The 22,435-nt window shown below is 33.6% G+C and overlaps 1 protein-coding gene across 19 annotated transcripts in view; it reads left to right on the forward strand.

Annotated features, from left to right (window-relative positions):
- The window catches only part of ARHGAP12 (Rho GTPase activating protein 12), a 154,384-nt gene that overhangs the window by 70,197 nt on the left and 61,752 nt on the right, over positions 1-22,435 (forward strand). For 16 of the 19 annotated variants that reach the window (XR_013379334.1, XR_013379335.1, XM_077896892.1 and 13 more), the window contains 4 exons: positions 6,250-6,390; positions 7,484-7,564; positions 17,395-17,520; positions 21,177-21,251. Coding sequence is in view for 17 of the 19 variants with exons in the window: in XM_077896892.1 (XP_077753018.1) it covers positions 6,250-6,390; positions 7,484-7,564; positions 17,395-17,520; positions 21,177-21,251 (423 nt within the window). In the remaining 2 variants the exon portion in view is untranslated. The remainder of the gene's footprint in view (positions 1-6,249; positions 6,391-7,483; positions 7,565-17,394; positions 17,521-21,176; positions 21,252-22,435) is intronic. The other 3 variants (XM_077896897.1, XM_077896910.1, XM_077896899.1) reach the window with 2 other exon arrangements.

A 22,435-nucleotide genomic window follows, 5' to 3' on the forward strand; every position in this document is an offset into this window, starting at 1 on the left:
TGTCAGAGGTCTGGAGAGATTCCTTGGGACTATTCAGACATGCAGGCGAGGTTTGGATGGGATTGGTAGAATGGAGTTAAATCCTGCTTTTTGATAGACGAGGCCCCTATCCCTGCATAGGACATTGTGCACTTATGGAAAGCATGTATAATAAAAACAGAACTCCAGTTAGGTAGGACCTGGAAAAATCAGCTAGCACATCTTGTATTTAGCAGAATCTAAAAGCTTTTTGTAGTTAATAACTCCTCTTCTTGTCCTATTTTTCAGTTGGTTATTTATAGCTTTGGTTTGGTGGTAGCTTGTACTTTTAGTGTTCAAGAATGGGATCGACAATAGTGAGAAATTTGTTCATGCATTACTATAACAAGAAAAATGTTGGGAAAATTATTTGAATCGTAGATCTAGAAAGATTTCAAATTACATTGTTTTGTGTATGAATAATAAAGTAAAACCTAATAATTTGGAAGAATTATGGAAAGGATTTATAGAATAATTTAAAGGAATTTAAAGTACACACAGCAACTATAAACGTGCTTTTTAGCTTTCTATTTTAATAAATAGATGAGAGTGATTTGTAAATAAGTCTTTCTGTACAGCTTGTTTAAAACATAGGTATTTCCAAGGTGGCTAGAACACATTTTCCAAAATTACTTGAGAAAGATTGCACATAGGAGGTAATATTGAGACTTTGTAGGTGAAAATGTATTCTGCTCATATATTTTTTCTGCTCTTATATTTAATTGATAGCTTTCCTGAGTATAGAAATTCTAGGTTGGGAATAATTTTTTTTTCATAATCGTAAGACATTTTGAACTTCACTCTATGGCAATATGGATCAGCTGCTTGCTGAGTCTCCAGGGTCAGAACTGTTAGGTCTTTTTTTTTTTTATTTTTTTTTAAGATTTGATTTACTTTTCATGAGAGACAGAGAGAGAGGCAGACACACAGGCAGAGGGAGAAGCAGGCTCCATGCTGGGAGCCCAATGTGGGACTCGATCCCGCGACTCCAGGATCACGCCCTGGGCTGAAGGCAGACACTAATAAACCACTGAGTCATCCAGGCATCCCAGACCATGAAGTCTTTACTTTTAGACTAGTCAGTCTCCACAGAAGTCTTAAAATCTGCCGGAAAAGTAAGGGCCTCCAGGGTCTTGGCAGTCAGCATTTAGTTTGACATAGAGTTCTTTAGTTTCCCCATTTTCTGGTTGGTTGGTACCCATGTCCAAGTTGTGCCTCTTGTCTTCCAAATCAGAATCTTAACTGTTTATCCCTCATGAGAAGTCATTAATTCCATTAATTCCTTCTAAGAAGAGGGAAGGGTGCACATCTTGGAAGCAGGCCTGAAGGAAAGGGATTCTGGCAATTGTATTCCTCATTGCAATATCCGTGCCTTGAGCCCTAGGTCCAGGAGGACCTAATACTGTCAGTTCCTGAGCCATTTGAAGATTCTGCTCTGTCAAGTGGTTGGATTTCACTTTCCTCTCCAACTCCACCTTCTACCCCCACTGTTTTAGAATCTGTGTTCTTTGCAGATAATTTAATCTTTTGTTCATCTGATTCTCAGCTTCCAGAGTTTCATGACTGCTGTCTCTTCTTTTGTTCATCCTGTTCTTGGCAGTGATAAGTCTTTAAAAGCATATTTCAGTACTTTTAGTGGGGTTTGAGAGGGGGAATAAGCATTCACTCTTCCATCTGATTCAGAGCTTTATTTAATGGTTACCCTAAAAGAGTGGTTCTCAACTGGATACAGTTTTGCCTCCTGGGGGACATTAGATAATGTCTCGGGACATTTTTTTTGTTGTTAAAACTTGAGGGCTACTGGCATCTAGTGGGTAGAAGTGGGTTATTAAACATCTTGTGATACACAAGATAGCTCCCTCAACAGAGAATCATCTGGCCCTAATGTCAATAGTGCTGTTGCAAATCCTGCCTTAGAAATGTCAACGTGCATACTTAGCAAAGTCTAAAGTTAGTATCTTCTTGCTCTTTAAAGCCATGTGAGAACTGTATGTGCTGTTTGCTATTGTTGTCCTTTATTTTTGTTTTTAGGCTCCTTACTGTTGTACTGTTGACTCTAAATTCATCCTCATCTTTAGCACTTTCTTTTCTAATGTTCCTTTATGCAGATTAGATTACCTTGGATAACTTTTGTCTTGGATAATTACTGTCCTAAGCATGTACTTATAAATATGTTCTTAATGAGGATTTGTTAGTGATAGAATCTTAGTTTTTGTCTGGAAATTTTATTTTTCCTCATTTTTAAAGGATATCTTTACTTGATATACAGTTCTTTGTAAAAAAGATTTTTAAAATTCTTTTATTTGATATAGAGAGTACAGACAGGGACAGCAGCAGAGGGAGAGGGAGAAGCAGATTCCTTGCTGAGCAGGGAGCCCGGCTCAGCTCAATCCCAGGACTCTGGGATCATGACCTGAGCTGAAGGCAGACGCTTAACTGACTGAGCCACCCAGCCCCTCCCTTGATAAACAGTTCTTAGTTAACTGTTTACTTGTTTGTTTTTTCCTGGTTCGCTGAAGATTTTATTCTCCTATTTTCAGGCTTCTGTTGTTGATGTTGGAAATCCAGCTGTCAGTTTGATTTTTTCCTTGAAGAGCAGCTGGTCTCTTCTAGCTGGCAGCTTTTAAGATCTCATATGTGTAATTTTCCCATAATGTGATTAGGTGAAAGTGTCTTTATTTCCTGCCAAGGTTTTTTTGGGATTCTTGAACTTGAGGAGTCCTATCTTTGATTAGTTCTAGAAAATTTTTAGCCATCTATATATAGCCTCTGTCCTACTTTCTCTTTCCTTTCATTCTGGAACTTTGATTAGATGAGTAATCTACTTCCACTGGTCATGTCTCTTGATTTCTCTTGTGAATTTTATCTCTGTGTCTCTTTGTGCTTCATTCTTAGTAATTTTTGGTGTAATTCCTGTTCACTGTTTTTCATCTTTATTTGATATTCAGCCAGTCCTTAAATTTTAAAAACATTTTAGTTTTTACTTATTTGTGGGGGGAGTTTCTCCATGTTATTATTTTGAAAAGTTTTAAACCTAAAAGAAAAAATAGTATAGTGAACATCCACATGCTAGATAGCCTTTATCTAGATTTGTTTTAATGTTTTGCCACGTTTGCTTTATTTCTCTCTTCCTCCTTCTGTCTTCTGCCCTCTAATAATTTTTTTCTGGACCATCTGGATAAGACAACATAATATTTTCTCTAAGTATAAGGACTTTCCAGCAAAATTGATGTTGTTGTTGTTCTTGGTGAAAGATTATTTATCATACCCAAGAAGTTTAATATTCATGTGTTATTTAATACACAGTTAATATTCAGTTTCTCACTTGTCAAATAACAACCTTGATAGTTTTTTTAACTGCAGTGAAAGATCCAGTGAAGGATCGTGTATTTAATTTATTTGTCCTATCTTTCGTTAGTCTTATTTCATATTTTATTTTTTGTAATTCTAGTACATGAGGTCTTTAAGAGTCGGATTATGCTGCTTGTCTACTGACTCTTACTCATGGTGTTTTGTTTCACATCTTGTCTACGTATGTGTGTTTTAATATGAGATTATATATAGTGCTTGGAAAGTCATATATATAGGAAGTCTTTAATGTGGGGTTGAAAGCTTATTCCATCAGAGAGGATGGCTTTTTTATTTATTTTTTATTTTTTATTTTTTATTTCTGCCAGGAAGCTATGAACATTTGAAACTGAATTTTCAGCTTTAGTTTTTATAGGCCACCTAGGTAAGAGTAATTTGGGATGCATGAAGCCTGGTTTGTGGTTTGAGATTCTCCCATTTTCCCCCATTTATCTAGGGAGATTCCTGTGATTTTCCCTTGTGTGGAATAAAGGGACAAGATTTGTTTCTGGCTCACTGATAATCTGAGGGTATAATTCTTTGGGGGTATCAGGTCTTTATTGTCAGGGGGAAATCCTGTTAGACTCTTTACTTTTGAAAGTCTTGATTCCTGTTCCCCAATACTTCATGGCCTTGAAAATTAATGTTCTAGTTTGGGGCTTGGCAGATGCCTTCAAAGAGAAAGCTGGTCTTTATATTGTACTTCTCCTTCTGGATTCACTTCTTGATGATTCTTAAAAAAATTATGTAATATTTTAAATTGTTGTAGTCTAGGTAATCCTTTCAGTACCTACCTGTCATTCTCCTGTAAATGAAAAATCTTTCTACAAGGCTATATTTGCTGCAAACTATATACCTCAAAGTTACTGAGCCAAGTACCCTGCTGATTGGAGTTAAGGAATATAGCAGAGTTGTATTGATTTTATTTAAGTGCCACTAAGTAGCTCTTTTCTAGCAGCAAATATTAAGATTTTCAAGGTACTCCTTGTTTTATAAAGTAGTAAAATATGTGGGGATACTGAATGTTTCTTTTCATGCAAGAAAGCAACATCTTATTTCACAAAATTGGGAAATTATGGGAGCATTTCATCAGCCAGAAAGTTTATGAAAATATTGATTTAGTGACTTTGTTTCCTAAATTAATTTTACTATTATTCAGATGTAATTGACATAGAACATTATGTTAGTTTTAGGTGTACAACCTAATGATTCAGTATATGCGTATATTGCAAAGTGAGCACCACAATAAGTCTAGTTGGCATCCATCATCACTTTTATAGAATTTTTTGTCTTGTGAGAAGTTTTAATATCCGCTCTCTCAGCAATTTTCACATATGCAATACAGTATTACAACTTGTGGTTTCCATGTAGTACATTATGTATCCATGACTTAGTTACTTTATAACTGGAAGTTTGTGCCTTTTGGCCCCCTTCACCCATTTAACATGCTGCCGCCTCTACCTCTGGCAACTACCAATATGTTCTCTGCATCTATGAGCTTGTTCTGTTTTGTTTTGAGGATTCCACATAAGTGAGATCATACAGTATTTGTCTTTCTCTGTCTCACTTATTTCACTTAGCATAATGGCCTTAAGGTCCATTGCTACAGATGGTCCAGATGCTACAAAGGTAAAATTTCATTCTTTTTTTATGACTGAATAATATTCCATCCTATAAATTTCTTTCTTTTCTCTGCTTCTAAAAGATTTTATTATACTTTGCCTACCTAAACGTATATTTTAAGTGGTCTCAATTTAAAAATAAGTCCTGATTTTTGAAATAGGTATTCCATTTTCTAACAGTATTACTGTTGCAAAACATATATAACTCACTTTATGCAAGGCTTCTGTAAAGTTGTCTATGTCAATTTTTATGAACATGTTGCTATTAGTATGTTTATGTCTTTCAGTTACTTTTACAACTTTGAGAATCTACACAGTGTAGTGTTTTAGACCAAATTACGATGGTAGAAGATATAGTCTGAGTCAAATTTAATTGCGGAAGGTATTTTACCTAAAAAATGATCCCAGAAGGGTCATTTACATGAGAGTTAATCTCATAAATATTTGTTGAATGAACAAAGTTTGAGCATAGTAAGCAAATTGCTACTCACTCACATTATGGAGCCTCTTGTTTAAAAAAGCAGAAATTAAGTTTTGGCCATTTTATTGTTTCTCTTGTATGTCTGGATTTTGTCATACTTTTAAAAGTAAAGCATACATAAGCTATTTCCATATTGAATTTTTCCACTTCTCATGTCTGAATTTTTTCAGTATTTTTTTTCTTGTTTTGAAGTTTAGTGTCCAACCATCTTTGATAAACATTCAATTGAGGAAATCTTGTCAGTAAATTAGAACATAAAGTACAATATTACAAGACTAATGTCTCTCCCCTCCCAGTTCCACACATTAAAATAAAACATAATTCAAGGTATTTTATTGAGCACTGTTGTCAAGGCATGAGAATTTTCAGTCTAACAAAGTGCCCTCATTCCGTTTCGCTTACACCTGAATGTATATATCCATACACACTCCTGTCAGTTTTTAACCTGATTTCAGTTCAAAAGCAGCATTAAATAATAGAAGGTAGCATTTTATCTCTCAATCTGAAAACAATGTTTTCAGTTTTATTTTGATGAATTTTTCCAGGTTTGCATCATTGTGATAAAATAACTATTATTATTAATTTTATCTTACCACTTACAGTGTACCATCTAAAGACTAACAGTTTGTCTTGAAAAATTAAATACTCACATATAGTCAAGATACTTTAGTACTTATAGCCAAATACAGTTAATTGCTTAGGTTTGCAACTGCTACATATATATAAATATATTTTTTTTTTTCAAAGAAGAAAAATCCTTATGTTTCTGACTATTTATAGCTTCTTTCATCAGAAGAAAACTACCACAGCATTTGTTACAACCAGTCAGATAGTCAGTGTGGTTCTCCTCCAAGGGGTTGGTCAGAAGAGTTGGATGAACGTGGGCATACCTTATATACCAGTGACTATACTAATGAAAAGGTACATTCTTTTTTACTCATCTAGTTTTTTTGGCAGGATTTTTTCATAATAGTTGTGTCCTGAAGTTTCAGTAGTATTTAAAAAACTCATGAAAATATTCTTTATTGCAATTCTGAAATCATGACAGTTGACCACATGAAAACTCATTATAACTACTGATTCATGGTTTTAAACTGCTTATAATTATGGTGATTTTTGTGGTATCAAAACCATTTAAGACTAACTTTTTTAAGAGTAGCCCTATTGAGTGTCATTCTGTTTTTTATATTTTATATTTTTCTTGAGAAATGGTTTTTTGGGAATAGTTTTCTCAGCATGTATCACTCTGATATACCACCTCACTTTCTATAATATTTTTTCCTTTATAACTATGTTATGTAAAACAAAAAACCATGAATCTAGTACTTTATGTTTAATAAACTAGTTTGGGAATGCATATTGTAGTTTCATGTATTAATGTCTGATATCAGCAGAGAACTGGGTAATTGTACTTTAATTATTTCACACTAGAACATAAGGAAACATTGGTTTTCATTTATTTCACAAAGATCATATGTTTATATCAGCAGTACTTAGTTTTTTGCCCCTCAAACTCCCTGTATTATATGAATCCTTATTATTAGTGTTATTGAAATGATACTAAGAAATGTGTGGGCTGCAGGAGGTAATTACTAAGGATTTGCATGAAGTTTGGCTTAAATTGTTCACTAGTCTTATATTTGAAGATTAAACAAAACTTGTGTTCATTTCTCAACCCTGTTTTCAGAGTGAGTGTAGCCCTGTGTCTAGTGTATATCTATACTGTGTGTCTTTGTTACATATTCCTTGTGTTAAGTGGCACTTGGCATTGGAACTAGCATGACACTGGAAGAAAGAAAAAATAAATTCACATTCAATATCGAGTTTATTCTTACCATTCTTAAAAGTTTGTAAACTTTTCTTATTGTGTTCTTGAGCAAATTAAATTCATAAGAAAATATCTAGTAGGTCTGGTAAATTTAAACTCACTTTTACTTAAATTTTAAAAATAATACTTTTTTTGTGTGTGTTTGTGTTGTTTTACACCTTTTTTTAAAATTTTTTTTTTTTATAGTGGCTCAAGCATGTTGATGATCAAGGTAGACAATATTACTACAGTGCAGATGGATCTCGTTCGGAATGGGAATTGCCAAAGGTAATAAACCTTAACACTGAATTTCTATTTTAAAATAGACAAAATATCTTAAAAAGGCTTCAGATTTATTTTAAAATTTAATATAGCTTTTAAAAAACAAAATGTTTTTTCTGAAATTCATCGAGAATCCTTTGGCTAAATTTTTCTAAGATGCATATGATCTTTGCTATGTAATACTGATAATTCCTATTTAAAAATTCTTTTGGTTTAACTTGAATTCAGTTTTTCATCATTCCTAGAAATAAGAATCTCCTTCACTGCCAGTAAAGCCATCTTATATCTAGTTATCTGCATATACTGAATTTTCTACATGAGGTTGGTCATACATTTAATCTTTTTTTTTTTTAAGAGAAAAAAGCAACTCAGTATTCCAGCTTATTCTCATATGTAAATATGTGTTGTAATTGTGCCAGTCATTAGCAACATGTCCTGAGAAGATCTTCTGGGGTCTCACTGGATACCTCTTTTCAGATAAGTACATCAGGGCTGAGTCTATCTTAAGGCAATGGGTTTCAGAGTGGTCATGTGCTTGTAACTATTAGTATTGAGATAATTTTAAATGATATCTGAGCAAACGTTTAAATTTTAATTGGTATTAAATTTTGATATAGAAAATGACTGGTTAGCAGACATGTCGTGTTAAGTAGACTTTAATTCTTAAAGAAATTTGTCTTTTTGCCAAAGTAAGTCAATTTAAAGAAAAGTATTATTAGTATAAAGATACATAGATGTAGAAAAAACCACTAAGGTGTTACTAACTTGAAGATTGGGAAACACTGTCTAGTAAAGTATAATTGTGGTTTCTTCCTTTGTGAATGTTATCTGGCCTCTAATTATTTTATGAAATTATGAGGCTTGATACTAGTAGAATAAGATACGTAGCCAGTACTTGATTTTTAAGAACACCTTTGTGACCTATCTTGAGCCAGTAAGTAGCATGAGAACTCCATTATATGTCTGAGAACTTCTCAAATGTTTAGATCTTAAGGAATGATGTAGGTTGCTATGATGCAAACTTGGCAGGGTTCGGGGTAAGTAGTAAGGATAAAGGAAGTAATAATTCTTTCGGTTAATTTAGCTAAGAAGTATAGCCCCAGAATTTTCTTGGTAGAAATGCCTTGTGAGATCTTCAAATAAGCCTTTGTATTTATGTATTTTACATGTATTTTAGCATGTATTTTACACAAGTACTTTCTCTTTTGCCCAGCTCAGCAGAAAAAAACTATTTCATATTTTTAACCATTTTTTAATACTTTCTAAATGAGAAGTTGTATGAAAATTTACATATAGCAATAGAATTGTTCTTAAAAATGCTTGTTTGCAACATAACAGTGTTAATGAAGATAACTTTTATATTTTGGTCACAAGACTCATGCAAAGGATTATGAAGATATTCTCACATTGTGGGCTTTCTTTTTTTTAAGACTTAATTTTTTTCGAAGAGTTATAGGTTTACAATAAAATTGAGAGGAAGGTACAGAGATTTCTCATATATCCCCAGTTCCTGCACATGCACAATCTCCCCCATTATCAACACCACTTACCAGAATGGTGTATTTTTTTACTAAGGATGAACCTACATTGACACATCATAATTATCCAAAGTTCAAGTCTACCTTGTGGTTCATTCTTGGTGTTGTGTATTCTGTGGGCTGTATATTCTGTGGGACAAAAATACACTGATAAGTCTACCATTATAATATACGAAGATTTTCACTGCCCTAAAAATCTTCTGTTTACTACCTCTCCCAGCCCCTGACAACCACTGATGTTTTATTATCTGTATGGTTTTGTTGCATTGTTTTTACTTAAAAATTAACCATAAAATAATGCCAAGAATAAATAAAGACCTTATCAATACTTCACCATTTGAGTTATAGAAGAATCTTTTGTTGTATTGCATCTTACTTCATAGTAGTTTTTGATTGCCTGGAGTAAGATCAGACACAAGACTTTTGAGTGATTTGTCCCAGGTCAGAGTCCACTGAAAGAAGAGGCTTCCAGGATGACCTTACATGAGGAGCAATTTGGAACTTATAGTTAACTCATAGCTAAATATTTGTTTATTTTTGTACAACTTCTGTACTTTCCATGGTCAAAAAACTGAAACATTCAACACATTCAACATTAAGAAACCTCCTTGTGGAGATGTCCTTGTTGAAAGAAGGCAAGGGACTGAGTCATATCAAAACTTTTCAGGGTATTTTCACAACAGTGGAAATGGGTACTGATTGTGATCATTATTGAGTCATTAGTTTGTGGTATTATTTCATTTTCTGCCACTATTTGCCACTTAGGATTAAATCAGAATGGGCAGTTTCTTGAACTTCTAATTAAATTGGATGTGAGGAGAAGGTTTGATTTGGGTACAGTGGGAATGAGGAAATAAGACAAAGTGTTTTAGAACTACTACTTAATAATTTTTACTATATGATAAAGAAAATTATAGTTAAATTTTGTATCCCAAGTAATTTACCACTTAGTAAATCCAAACTTAAAAACAAAAAAAATTCAAACTTAAGTTCTGTCAGATAGTTTCGTAACTCCCAGTGCAAATGATAGAAACTTAGCTCCTGTTTTCTGAATACATGTTTGGTGGCCAGCACTGTATAGATGTTATCATGAATGCAAATGCACAGGGCATGGTCTTTATCCTCAAGAAGTTTGTTATAAATTTAGAAAGAAGCATTTATATATGACAACTAAGTGAGACAAAGTATGTACACACATACATTTGTGCATACCTGGCTCTAGATTGGGTATAGGTGAAGGGGACCATAAAACTAGACTAGAGGAAGGACTGGGAAGGAAAAATAGGATGAATGAAAAGAGAACAAAACAAAGCATCTTCAGCTGAAAATGAGTCTGTTATTTAAAATTCCAAGTAAAACACATGAAGAACCCAATGCTAATATAAGCATGAAAAAATCAATCAGAACATTGTATTCCAGTTAAAATTAATTTTGTAGATAACTTAATAAAGATTTTAAATACGTTATGGATGGAGGCTTTCCTTCAAAAAGAACTAGAAATTATGGGGAAAAAAACCAAATGATATCTGAATAGGTGAATATGATAAAAAATGAATTAGAAAGATTTCAGATGAAAAACTCATCATTGCAATAAAAAATGCAGTCAGTAATATAAACAGAAGGGCAGGAAGATAACAAATATTTAAGTATAGCTAAGAGAAATGGAAGATGGGTGGGAAGTTTCCTATATTGATAAGCTAGGAATCCAGAAGAGGAGAATGGAGGAAAGAAGGGGAAATGATATTTAAAAATATAATTTCCAGGAATTTTCTAAAATTGAAGGAAAGCATGAATCTTATAACTGGAAAATATGCCATAAATACTGACCAAGATAAATAAAAAACATTTACATCTTGACATATTTTTTGCTGGGTGTGCAGAACTTCAACATAGGGAGACAATCATTACAGCCACCAAACGGTAATAGACCAGATTACCTACCATGATAGATTGCATCATTGGATCCATTCTTTACCCACTTCTGTTTTAGTGCTCTTCGCTGTGTACCTTTGTAAAGGCCTCCTACTGTGGGTAAGGGTATATTCTGCTGTTCTTTGAATTTGGTCATATGAGTTGCTTTCCCTGATGATTTATTTATGAGCAAATATGTCACCAATGGGCATGTGCACCAAAAAAATAGAATTAAAAATTTAAAAATGAACAGAGCCTCAAAAATCTTTGGGAAGATACAAAAGATTTAATATTCATTTCATCAGAGTTCTAGAAGAAGAGAAGAAAGAAAGAGTGTGAGGTTCAAAAATATTTGCAGAAACAGTGTTGAAAACATCCCAAATTTGGCAAAAGATAAACCAACAGAAATCAAGAAGTTGAGTAACACTAATAAACAGGATAGACCTAAAGAAATCCACATGTAGGCACCTACTATTCAGATTTCTGAGAACTAAAGACTTCCTCTTCCCTTTCCTCCTAAAATAATCTTGAAAGCAGCTCAATGAAACAACACAGTATCTATAGATAATAATGACTTGAATGGCAGTAGATGTCTTACCAGAAATCATGAAGCCAGCAGGAGGTGATATAACATTTTTCAAGTGCTAAAAGAAAAAACTGTAAACCCGTAATTGTACATTCAACAAAAATGCTCTTCAGGAATGAAAGTAAAATAAGATATTTTCAGATGAAAGTAAACGAAGATATTTGTTACCAGCATCATGTCTGCAAAGAATTTCTATATGAAGTCTTTCACACAGAAATAAATGATAATTGAAGAAAACTTGAAACATCAGAAATGAAGAGGTTACAATGGAAAGGTTGAATATCTGAGGAGATTTGTCTTGAGTTTTAAAAATTATGTCTGACATTCGAAACATTTCAAATGAACTCATTCTGAAACATTTCTGAAGTACTCATAGGTAGAGATGATACAACAGCTGAATACCATAAATAGGGGAGAATGAAATGATGTAATTTTTGGTAAGATTTTTGCATTTCATTTGAAATAGTAAAATGTTGATAGTAGATGGTGATATGTGAATTGTAATCCCTAAAACAAGCGCCAAAAACTAGTAAAAGATTCAAACTATAGATGAATTAAAATAGAATAGTAAAAACTTTTCATGTAGCCCATAGGAAGGCAAGAAAGGAGAAACATGAATGAGTTACAAGATAGAAAACATCTAAAATGGCAGACTTAAAGTCTGTATACTATTACATTAAATATAAATATATTTTTTAATTTTTTATTTATTTATGATAGTCACACAGAGAGAGGCAGAGACACAGGCAGAGGGAGAAGCAGGCTCCATGCACCGGGAGCCCGACGTGGGATTCGATCCCGGGTCTCCAGGATCGTGCCCTGGGCCAAAGGCAGGTGCCAAACCGCTGCGCCACCCAGGGATCCCTATTACATTAAATATAAACGGTCTAAACACCCCTGTTCTTTGACAAAGGATAAAAAAACCATGACCCCAGTATTTGCTTCTACAAGAAGTGATGTACTGCTATATATTACATCATTCTAAAGGTTATTTGTCAAATAATTTACAGTAAATTTCATACTTCATGGTGAGGTGACAGAAGCTTTCTCTTTAGAATTAGGAATCAGATTTGAACTTTTTTAAAATCACTGCTTCTATTCAACAAAGTAAAAAAAATAAAATAGAGAAGAAAGATACAGTTGTTGTTTTGATTAGAAATTCAAAGCTATTGAGAATTCTGCAGAGTTGCTGGTTATAAAATCAACATAAAAAACTACCCATCTCTCTAGTTAAAAAGTCAGGTTTGAAACGTGATAGAAATAAAGATCCTCTTTACATTAGCAGCAGCAGTAACAACAAAAGTTGTAACTAAAAATATGCCTATAAAGGGTTTGTAAGATTTTTATTTTTTAAAGATTTATTTGAGAGAGGGAGAGAGCATGAGTGGTGGGAGGGGCAGAAGAAGACTCCCCACACTGCAGAGAGCCTGACTTGGGGCTTGATCCCAGGACCTTGAGATCATGACCTGAACCTAAGACAGACACTTAATCAACTGAGCCACCCAGGTGCCCTGGTTTGCAAGATCTTAATGAAGAAAATTTCAGAGCAGAATTGAAGGACTTAAAACCTGAATAAATGGTATAGTTTACCATTGTGATCTTGCATCAGGAGGCTCACTGTTGTAACAGTGCCCACATTAATCCATAAATTCACTGCATTTTCATTTACTTTCTCCCTCTCCACGTTTTGGGGACTGATGCTCAAACGTCTATGAAAAACCAAAATATTCCTGAAAACGGGAGGTAGGGCGTGTGAGGGATGGAGTTCTTGCTTTGGTGATGAAGATAAGGTAGTAAGAGCACACGTATAGTGAAATAGACCAGTTGAGAAAGAAACTAGAGTAGAAAACTCAGATGTAGCATTATAAATCAGTGGATTAAGCATGGACTGTGCAATAAATGTTGCTAAGATTATTGGTTATTCACGTGAAAAAAAATGAAATATAGACCTTGACCTCACTTCACACTTGATGATTAATTCCAGGTAGATGAGAAATGTAATTAGCAAAACTTTAAAAGCTACAGAAAGATACATAAATACCTTTCACTTCAAAGTAGGAAGGATTTCTTTTCTCTTCTTTTCTTTTTTTCTCTTTTCTCTTTTCTTTTCTTTTCTTTAAGTTTATTCATTTGAGAGAGAGAGAGAACAAGTAAGAGAAGAGACAGAGGAGGGCAGCCCTGGTGGCTCAGCAGTTTAGCGCCGCCTTCAGCCCAGTGCCTGATCCTGGAGACCCAGGATTGAGTCCCATGTTGGGCTCCCTCCGTGAAGCCTGCTTCTCCCTCTGCCTGTGTCTCTGCCTCTCTCTTTCTCTCTCTCTCTCTTTCATGAATAAATAAAATCTTTTAAAAAGAAGAAGAAGAGGCAGAGGAAGAAGCAGACTCCCTTGCAGAGCAGGGAACCCGATATGGGGCTTGATACCAGGACCCTGGGATCATGATCTGAGCGGACGGCAGACCCACAACCTACTGAGCCACCCAGGCACCCCTGGAAGGACTTCTTAAAACTATAATAAGGAAAAACTATAAAAGGAAACATTGACAGATGTGATTACATCAAATTAAACAAAACACTTGTCTTAATATAATAAAAAGTACCATACATTAAGGGGAAAAACTGAGCTACAAACTAGGAAAAAATATATTCAACTCACGTAGCTTACAAATGCTTTAGAAGCCAAAGTAACTTCCTGGTTTCTTTCTGTGTGTAAAAGAAAGCCCCCCCCCCCAAAAAAAAAAAAATTAAAAAAAAAAATAAAAGAAAGCCCAGTTGAAATTGGGCAAAATATATGACTAAGCAATACCAGAAGAAGAAATACATGAAATACGTATATGAAAAGATATCCAAGTTTAAGGTAATCAGAAAATATAAATTAAAACAACTAGCTAACATTTCACCTGTCACATTTTTAAATGTGTATGTGTACTTAACATTTATTTTGTATACACAAGTGCATACATACTTAACAGTACCAAGTAGGGTAGTGCAAGCCATTCTGTTCTGCTGGTAGAAGTGTAAATTAGTATTACCACCTTAGGGCATATCCGTTTGTAGCAAAATGGTTAAATTATATCAACATTAGTGAAAATAAATGAGTTAGAACTGCATACTCACCAGCATGGATATGTTTTTAAAAATCACATTGAGGGATGCCTGGGTCGCTCAGTGGTTAAGCATCTGCCTTCGGCTCAGGGCATGATCCTGGAGTCCTGGGATCGAGTTCCACATCAGGCACCCTGCATGGAGCCTGCTTCTCCCTCTGCCTGTGTCTCTGCCTCTCTTTCTGTCTGTCTCTCTCGTGAATAAATAAATAAAATCTTAAAAATAAAATAATGTTGAATGCAGAAAGCAGTTGAAGAATGATGCATGTGGTATGACTCCCATTTATATAAATTTTAAAACTCCAGAAGTGTGTGAATGTATAGCGACATAAGTATGTATCAAAGTGTGATGACAATGATGACCACTAAGTTATATGTGCTGTTGAGGAAAGAGGGAGAGGAATGGAATCTGGAAAATATATTCAGAGGGCATCTAATACATCTATATTTATTTTTTCTCCCCCCTAAAGATTCCTAAAGCAATTGTTTTATATTAAATACGCTAAAACTCGATGGTGAGTTTTCATTATGGTTATTATTCTTTTGTAATTTTGAAATAATTCAAATAAAAATTCATCTAAAATTCTTAAAAGGTATTTTTAAAGAGATTAGAAAAAGTTGTTTTTGTTTTTTAGGGATTAGAAAAGTTTTAAACTTAGCCATCTTGTTACCTGGGGTGTGTGTGTGTGTGTGTGTGTGTGTGTGTGCGCGTGTGCATGCACACACACACATGTTTTAACTGTGGGGTCTTGTTGTTTTTCCTTTTTCTAATTCTGTGACACTTTGTTTTTGTCTTCTGTCTATATTTTATATCTGACATTTTATTTATGCTTTGTTTTTGTGAACATATTGTTGCCTGATAAAACTACCAGCATGTTTATAGTTGCAATTATTGCCATTATTGCTGTTTAGTTTCACATTTTTGTTGCTACACAGAAAGGATTTCTAAACAACTGTAGTAATTATAAAGTTCATAAGCTAATATAGGTGTATCCATTAAAGTTCACACACATGCTTCTACACAACTATACATCTTAATTATTGCTAATGATGATTTTATTGAAAACATAGCTCAGTTTAGGTCTCTTTTCACTTAGAGATTTGTGACACAGAATATTTTGGGGGTAGCCTTTAAGTTTCATCTCTGTTCATTCTAGAAATGATCCCTTTATGAACTTCTGTGACAAATTTTAAGATTGCTATTTGTTAAGCAACAGTGATTTAAAAGCAAATGCCATATGTGATTGCCTGTCTTTGGCAAATTTTAATGTGAAGAATTAAATTTGGGAGACAGTTTAGGGAGTGTGTGTAGGCTCATTTTGGGGAATTAAAGAAATGACATATTGTGGAGAAAGATGTTGGAAGATTCTTTAATATTAAAAACATTCCTATAATTTTACTGAAATGATAATGAATCATTAAAATTTTAAGATTTATTGGGCTTCTTAGGGGTGGGAGAAGTAGATAGGTATTTGATATTCTTTGCTTTCAGGAAAAGAAATTGGCTGTATAAAGCAGCATACTTTTTTTTTTTCCAGATTTTATTTATTCATGAGAGACAGAGAGAGAGAGAGAGAGAGGCAGAGACACTGGCAGAGGGAGAAGCAGGCTCCATTCAGGGAGCCTGATGCGGGACTTGATCCCAGGACTCCAGGATCATGCCCTGGGCTGAAGGCAGGCACTAAACCGCTGAGCCACCCAGGGATCCCCAGCAGCATACCTCTTAAAACTCATATTTCTGGAATATGAGTGATCTACTTGACATTTCAAACACATACTTTAATATCTTACAGATGTGTTCTTAATTTTATGTTATTTTTTGGGAGCAATTATTGTCTATTCTTTGTATACAACTGACGTATTCAGGATTAGTCTTTCAAACTAGTACAGTCTCTGCCTTCTGACCTGGTTATGTTTAACAACTTCAGAGAAACAAATAATAGTATGTTTGGCCTATAAATAAAAGCCAAAATAAAAGCAGCCCATTAAATGTGAGGATGCTGTTATATATATAATTGTTTTTAAAACCTAAACCAAAAATCGAACTCGTGGATTTTCTTTTTTTTTTAATATTTATTTATTTATTTATTTATTTATTTATTTATTTATTTATTTATTTAATGATAGACATAGAGAGAGAGGCAGAGACACAGGCGGAGGGAGAAGCAGGCTCCATGTCGGGAGCCTGACGTGGGACTCGATCCCAGGACTCCAGGATCACGCCCTGGGCCAAAGGCAGGCGCTAAAACCATTGAGCCACCCAGGGATCCCCTGAACTCGTGGATTTTCAAGAGAGGAGGAACATTAAAAAAAATAATTTGTCCAGTGACCTCATTTTATAAATTATGATAACTAACATTTATTGATAACCTACTATTAGGGCAATATTTGGCCCTTTTTATACAGCTTAATTTTTACAACGCTTCTGTGAATGAGATATTTCTATTATGTCTGTTTCCCACTTGATGAAACTAAGACATGGAGAGACTAAATATTTTGCCAAATAACATTAACTTGGTCTCCCCAACACTGAAATCTCTGATCATCTCAGTTGAGCTACAATATGGTCAAAGATGAGAAAATGGAAGTCAGAAGAATTCCTGTGATGAACTTTGCCAAGCATCTTGTGTCCTGTTTAGATTCCATTTCTGCTTCTATCAATTATGAAGTATAATTTTATTTTTTTTGTCTTTTGTTTTTAGTATAATGCTTCATCTCAGCAGCAAAGAGAAATTATTAAAAGTAGGAGCTTGGACAGGCGGCTGCAGGAACCGATAGTATTAACAAAGTGGAGACATAGCACCATTGTGTTGGACACCAATGACAAGGTAGGACTTTCTGAGAAAATCTGTTGAGAATTTTGTTAAGTTCTTTATTCTTTGTACTTTTATTTTCTCTGTAGCTGAATCTCCTACTTTGGTGACTACTGTTGTATATAGCATCAATTTGTCCTGGAATGGGTTTTGGTTTTTGCAGCTTATTGATTTTTGCACAGTGGACTGACTCATCTGTGGCTTAATAATGCATACACTTGAGCCTAGTAGGTGATAGATATTTTTGGTAACTCTGTTTTAAAGTCGTATATCTGCTATTGTTTGTCTTCAGTCTCTAGGAGGTTTTAATAGTAAAGACATTTAATTTCTTAATCCCTTGAGAGAAGTGGAATCCCACTCCTCTGTTTCCCTAATTGTTCTCTGCATAAAGAGACTTCTTTTATTAATCTGAGAAGTAATATTCTCTGTTTCAAATAAGGGAAAAACTTTGATGCAAACATCAGAATGGAAAACCCATGAAGTTTTTACCTTCCTTGTGAGTTTTCTCTTTGTGTTATAGCTTCATTTTAGAGATGGAGTAGGAAATTTTTTGCATGAATTTATAGAACATTAACCATACTAATGTAAGAATGTGAGAATAATGGTAACACTCTAAAACTGAAAAGCTTATTTTAAAAAGACATCTGTCAAAAAAAAATTAAAAATTAAAAAGACATCTGTCGCTAAGGACTCTTTTTTTTCTTTTACCATCAGACTTCTCTTTTGGCATAATTAACGGGTTTCCTGCATTTTCAGGTTGTTAGTGAAAACAGAATGAACTTTCCCTAAGGCATGTTTCTCAGTGGTACTTCCAGTTGTAAATTCCTTTATAAATTACCTCAATCAGTCAAAACAAGTTTTTGGGGTTTTTTTTTTGTGTGTGTGTGACTGTAATTTTGGTTTTCGTGAAATTCAATGGAAGACTTTTTGTTAGAAACAGTCTACACACGTTGTGTATAAGAGATTAATAGAACAACAAAGTAGTAGACCAGTTTATAATTTATGTTTTGTAAGGTTATTATGTGATTTGAACATAGAGGGCATACCAAAGGAAAGAAATTCTGGAATTTGTGTTATTGAAGAAGAATGCTTGAAACTATTTTAGCATTGAGAATAACGTGAGTAGCTAAGATTCCTAGAGATTTTAATAGAAAATTCATTTAACTCCAAGAACCAGATAACAGTTCAGTGTACACAAAGGCTTGTAAATGTTGTCATATATAATGCTCTAATACAAAAGCCATTGTTGAACCAACTCCACTGCTCTTCATTTTAGAACAGTGATTGTTTTGCTGATATAGACTTAAAATGTCTTACTTTTAAAATCTTTGAGATTTATTTTCAGTCTGTTATTAGAATAACTTGCCTGAAGTTCTCATGACGTTTCTGTTCTTAATGAGTGTTTCAGAATTGTGAGAGCGTGATTTTCTTGAGACCAGAGATTTACTTATCTTTGGTAGAAATGTCTTTTTTTTGTTACCTGCATCTTAACCTTTATAAATGAAATTCTAGGTAATTACTTCATCAAGTAAATTTTTCTATTTATTATCACTACCTAGTATACATATTTTTAAGATTTGAGGTTAGGAAAGAGGGTCTGTACGTGAACAAACTAGCTGACTAATTGATGATGAAGATTAAAGAGTGTATAGCTTGAAACGTAATAAAGAAACCTAATATAATGTAGCAAATACTGTTATGATGATATAAGTCCTAATTAAGTTGTCAGACAACGTTGGAGGACATAGATTCGTATATGTCTGTGTGCGTGTATATGTGTGGGTGCATCTGTTTCTGCTTATGTATGGTTTTTACTAAAACTTGTTGGTTGTAGACATTTAAGATATATTTATGTAGGCACATACATTTATAAATATACATAAATTATATAAGTTTAAAATCTTTGTTGTAAGTAGTTATTTTTTTGTTATAAGTAGTTATAATTCTTGTACATTCATTATTATTGCATTTGCTGTATTTATATTTCTGTAGGACAATCCTATGAAAAATAAATTGATTACCATTCACTTATTTTTTGCTTTGTGGGTCATCAAATCTTTATTTCATCTTTTTTCCAAACTTTTAATATCAGACATTCTTGTAGAAGTCAAGAAATCGAAATGTGAAACCTCTGAAGTGGAAAAAAAGTAACTTAAATGAGGCTATACTAGATTTGGATATTATGTGTAATTTTTTGTAAATATGTAATTTGATAATGATTTTAATATTTTCTTCATTAGTAGTATACGCCTTGGATGTTTGATTCATAAGGTTGTCCCTTCAAGGATTTTCTTGGTAAACTTTCACTGCTATCTAGTTTTTGTGTTTACAAATTTTATAAGGTATAAACCTGAAGATTTTTTTCCAATGAGTGGATATGGAGTTAACAATAAAGAAGTCAAGAAATGAAAAGTGAAACCTCTGAAGTGGAAAAAAATACTTAAATGAGGCTGTACTAGATTTGGATATTATGTGTAATTTTTTTGTAAATATATAATTTGATATGATTTTAATATTTTCTTCATTAGTAGTATAGGCCTTGGATGTTTGATTCGTAAGATTGTCCCTTCAAGGATTTTCTTGGTAAACTTTCACTGCTATCTAGTTTTTGTGTTTACAGATTTTATAAGGTATAAACCTGAAGATTATTTTCCAATCAGTGGATATGGAGTTAACAATTTGTGTATTTTTTTTTTTTTTTAACAATTTGTGTATTGTTAACAGTACCTTGTCCGGTTTCATAATAAGCATGGTAGACTGAGAGATGTAGAGATGAATATGCAAAGACATTATTTGGTTTTATAAGAAAATTAATAATAGGTGTTGGCATATGATTTTTCTAATATTACTTTTCCTGAGATTACTCAAAGTATTTAGGGGAATGGAAAAGATTTAAATGGAGCTTGGCTATTGGTATCAAAAATGTGTTTCTTCAGCTTTGTCCTCTATGAAGAGTCTTATAAACACCTGTGGTAGAAATCACATAGTGTGTTTTAATATTGACAAAGCTGAATTGCTTTTAAAATGCACGTTATTGATTTGCTCATATTATATATTCTTGTAGGCTTACACATTAAAACGTTTTTTTCTAGTGAGTTACTAATCTTTAAAGTTTCTTTGCATTTTAAAAAATCTTGTTTATCTATAAAAATAGAAAGATATCTGTAAATTACTTTAAATATTAATAGTAATTTAATTTAATGTCCTATGTAGTCATTGACTTAAGTAAAGTTCTCATTCTGGCAGTTGCCACATCTTTCCTGTGACTTGCCTAATCCTGGGTATTCACGCTGACTTCACCAAGAGCCAGTTTGTATGGCGACTATTAGATTTTTATCCTTAAATGTTTAGATTTTACCTATTTTAAATGTGGTCAGTTCAAGCTAATACAACATCATGGTTTTAAGGCAACATGCATCATTTCTTTTGAGTAATTCTGTACGTAGTATTTAAAATAAACTATAATTAGTATAAAGTAGGCCGTATTTCATAAACTTTAAGACATCTGTAGTTTGCAGATCAGTACCATATTAATTTCCTAGCTGAATATAGAAAGGAGATAACTAGGAAAAAAAATTAAGCTTCCCTTATTAAGCTCTCCCACCATGAATAGAGGGAGAAATATAATGATATAAAATAGAGTAACATTTTTCATTACTTATTTCTTGTAGGAATCTCCAACTGCCTCAAAACCCTGCTTTCCTGAAAATGAATCTTCTCCCTCTTCACCAAAGCACCAAGATACAGTTAGTATGATAGCATATAGTATAATATAGTCCCATTATTTCAATCAGTTTCAGTAAATTAATTTTTCTCTAAATGTTTAAATATTTCTTGGGCTTCTAATAACTTCCGTTGGTTTTAAAGATAATAATCACAATTAAAATAGGTTTAAATTAAGAATGTAATCAGCTTTATAGACCTAAGAGCCCCTTTTTATGCAAAATATGGTATCTTCATGATTAATTTATATTGCCATATTTGCAAGTGACAAAATCATATTTGATCTTTAAAAAAATAAACGTAAAATCCCTGGAAAATACTATCAAATTATACTTTAATCTTTTCTCCTCAGGCCAACAGTCCAAAGGTAAGCAGTGTTTCCCTCCTCCTTCATGAGCACAGGCTCCACTCTTTTTCTGTGCTGTTAAATACAGTGCCCAGTCGATTACAGATGACTATGAGAGATATGGAACTCAACTTAGTTTGCTCTAAACTGAAAACTTCTCTTCAGAGACCTGGTTTAACTCGGGTGAAAGTTTGCTTGATCTGTGTATTTGTAATCCCTCCTATAATTGACTGGCTCTGCTATTCCCTTCAGTGGCTTTCCTTTTCTTTTAGAGTGAAGGCCAAAATTTTTAATGAGAACTCTGAGACATAGAGTGCTCTGACACTTGACTGCCTCTCCAGCCTCACCTCATATTCTTGTGTCCTCCTCTCCTTGGTTGTTTTCCTCCAGCTGCACAGAACTTCTTTCCTCAAAAGAGCCTGCCTTTCAGCTTGAGGTCTTGGCACATGTCATTCCTCTGCCCACTGAACCATTCTCTCCCACCTTTGCCTGTTTACTTCTGTTAATTCATTAGAGTTCAGTTCAGATTTTGCTTCCTCAGAGAATTTTATTCGAATCTTCTAGATTTGGTCAGATTTCTCTGTAATACTCTTTATAGCATTTAATTATGTTGCTTGGTTATATTAAATAGAATAACACTTTTCGTTTTTTTATTTCCTGTAGAAACCTTAAACCCTCTATTTGTGTCTGTCTTCCCTAATAGACAAAGAAAAGTTTCGTTAGAGCAGGAATAGAGTAATCACAGTACCTACTGTGTACCATATATTAGCTGTTCAGTACTTCTGATTTTTTTAGAGGCAAAGGTTTCCACAGATGTTTTTTTATTTTTCTAACTCTTTGCCCATTCCCTAACTGAATCAG

Source organism: Canis aureus, chromosome 5 (assembly GCF_053574225.1).
Source record: "Canis aureus isolate CA01 chromosome 5, VMU_Caureus_v.1.0, whole genome shotgun sequence".
Classification (NCBI taxonomy): domain Eukaryota; kingdom Metazoa; phylum Chordata; class Mammalia; order Carnivora; family Canidae; genus Canis; species Canis aureus.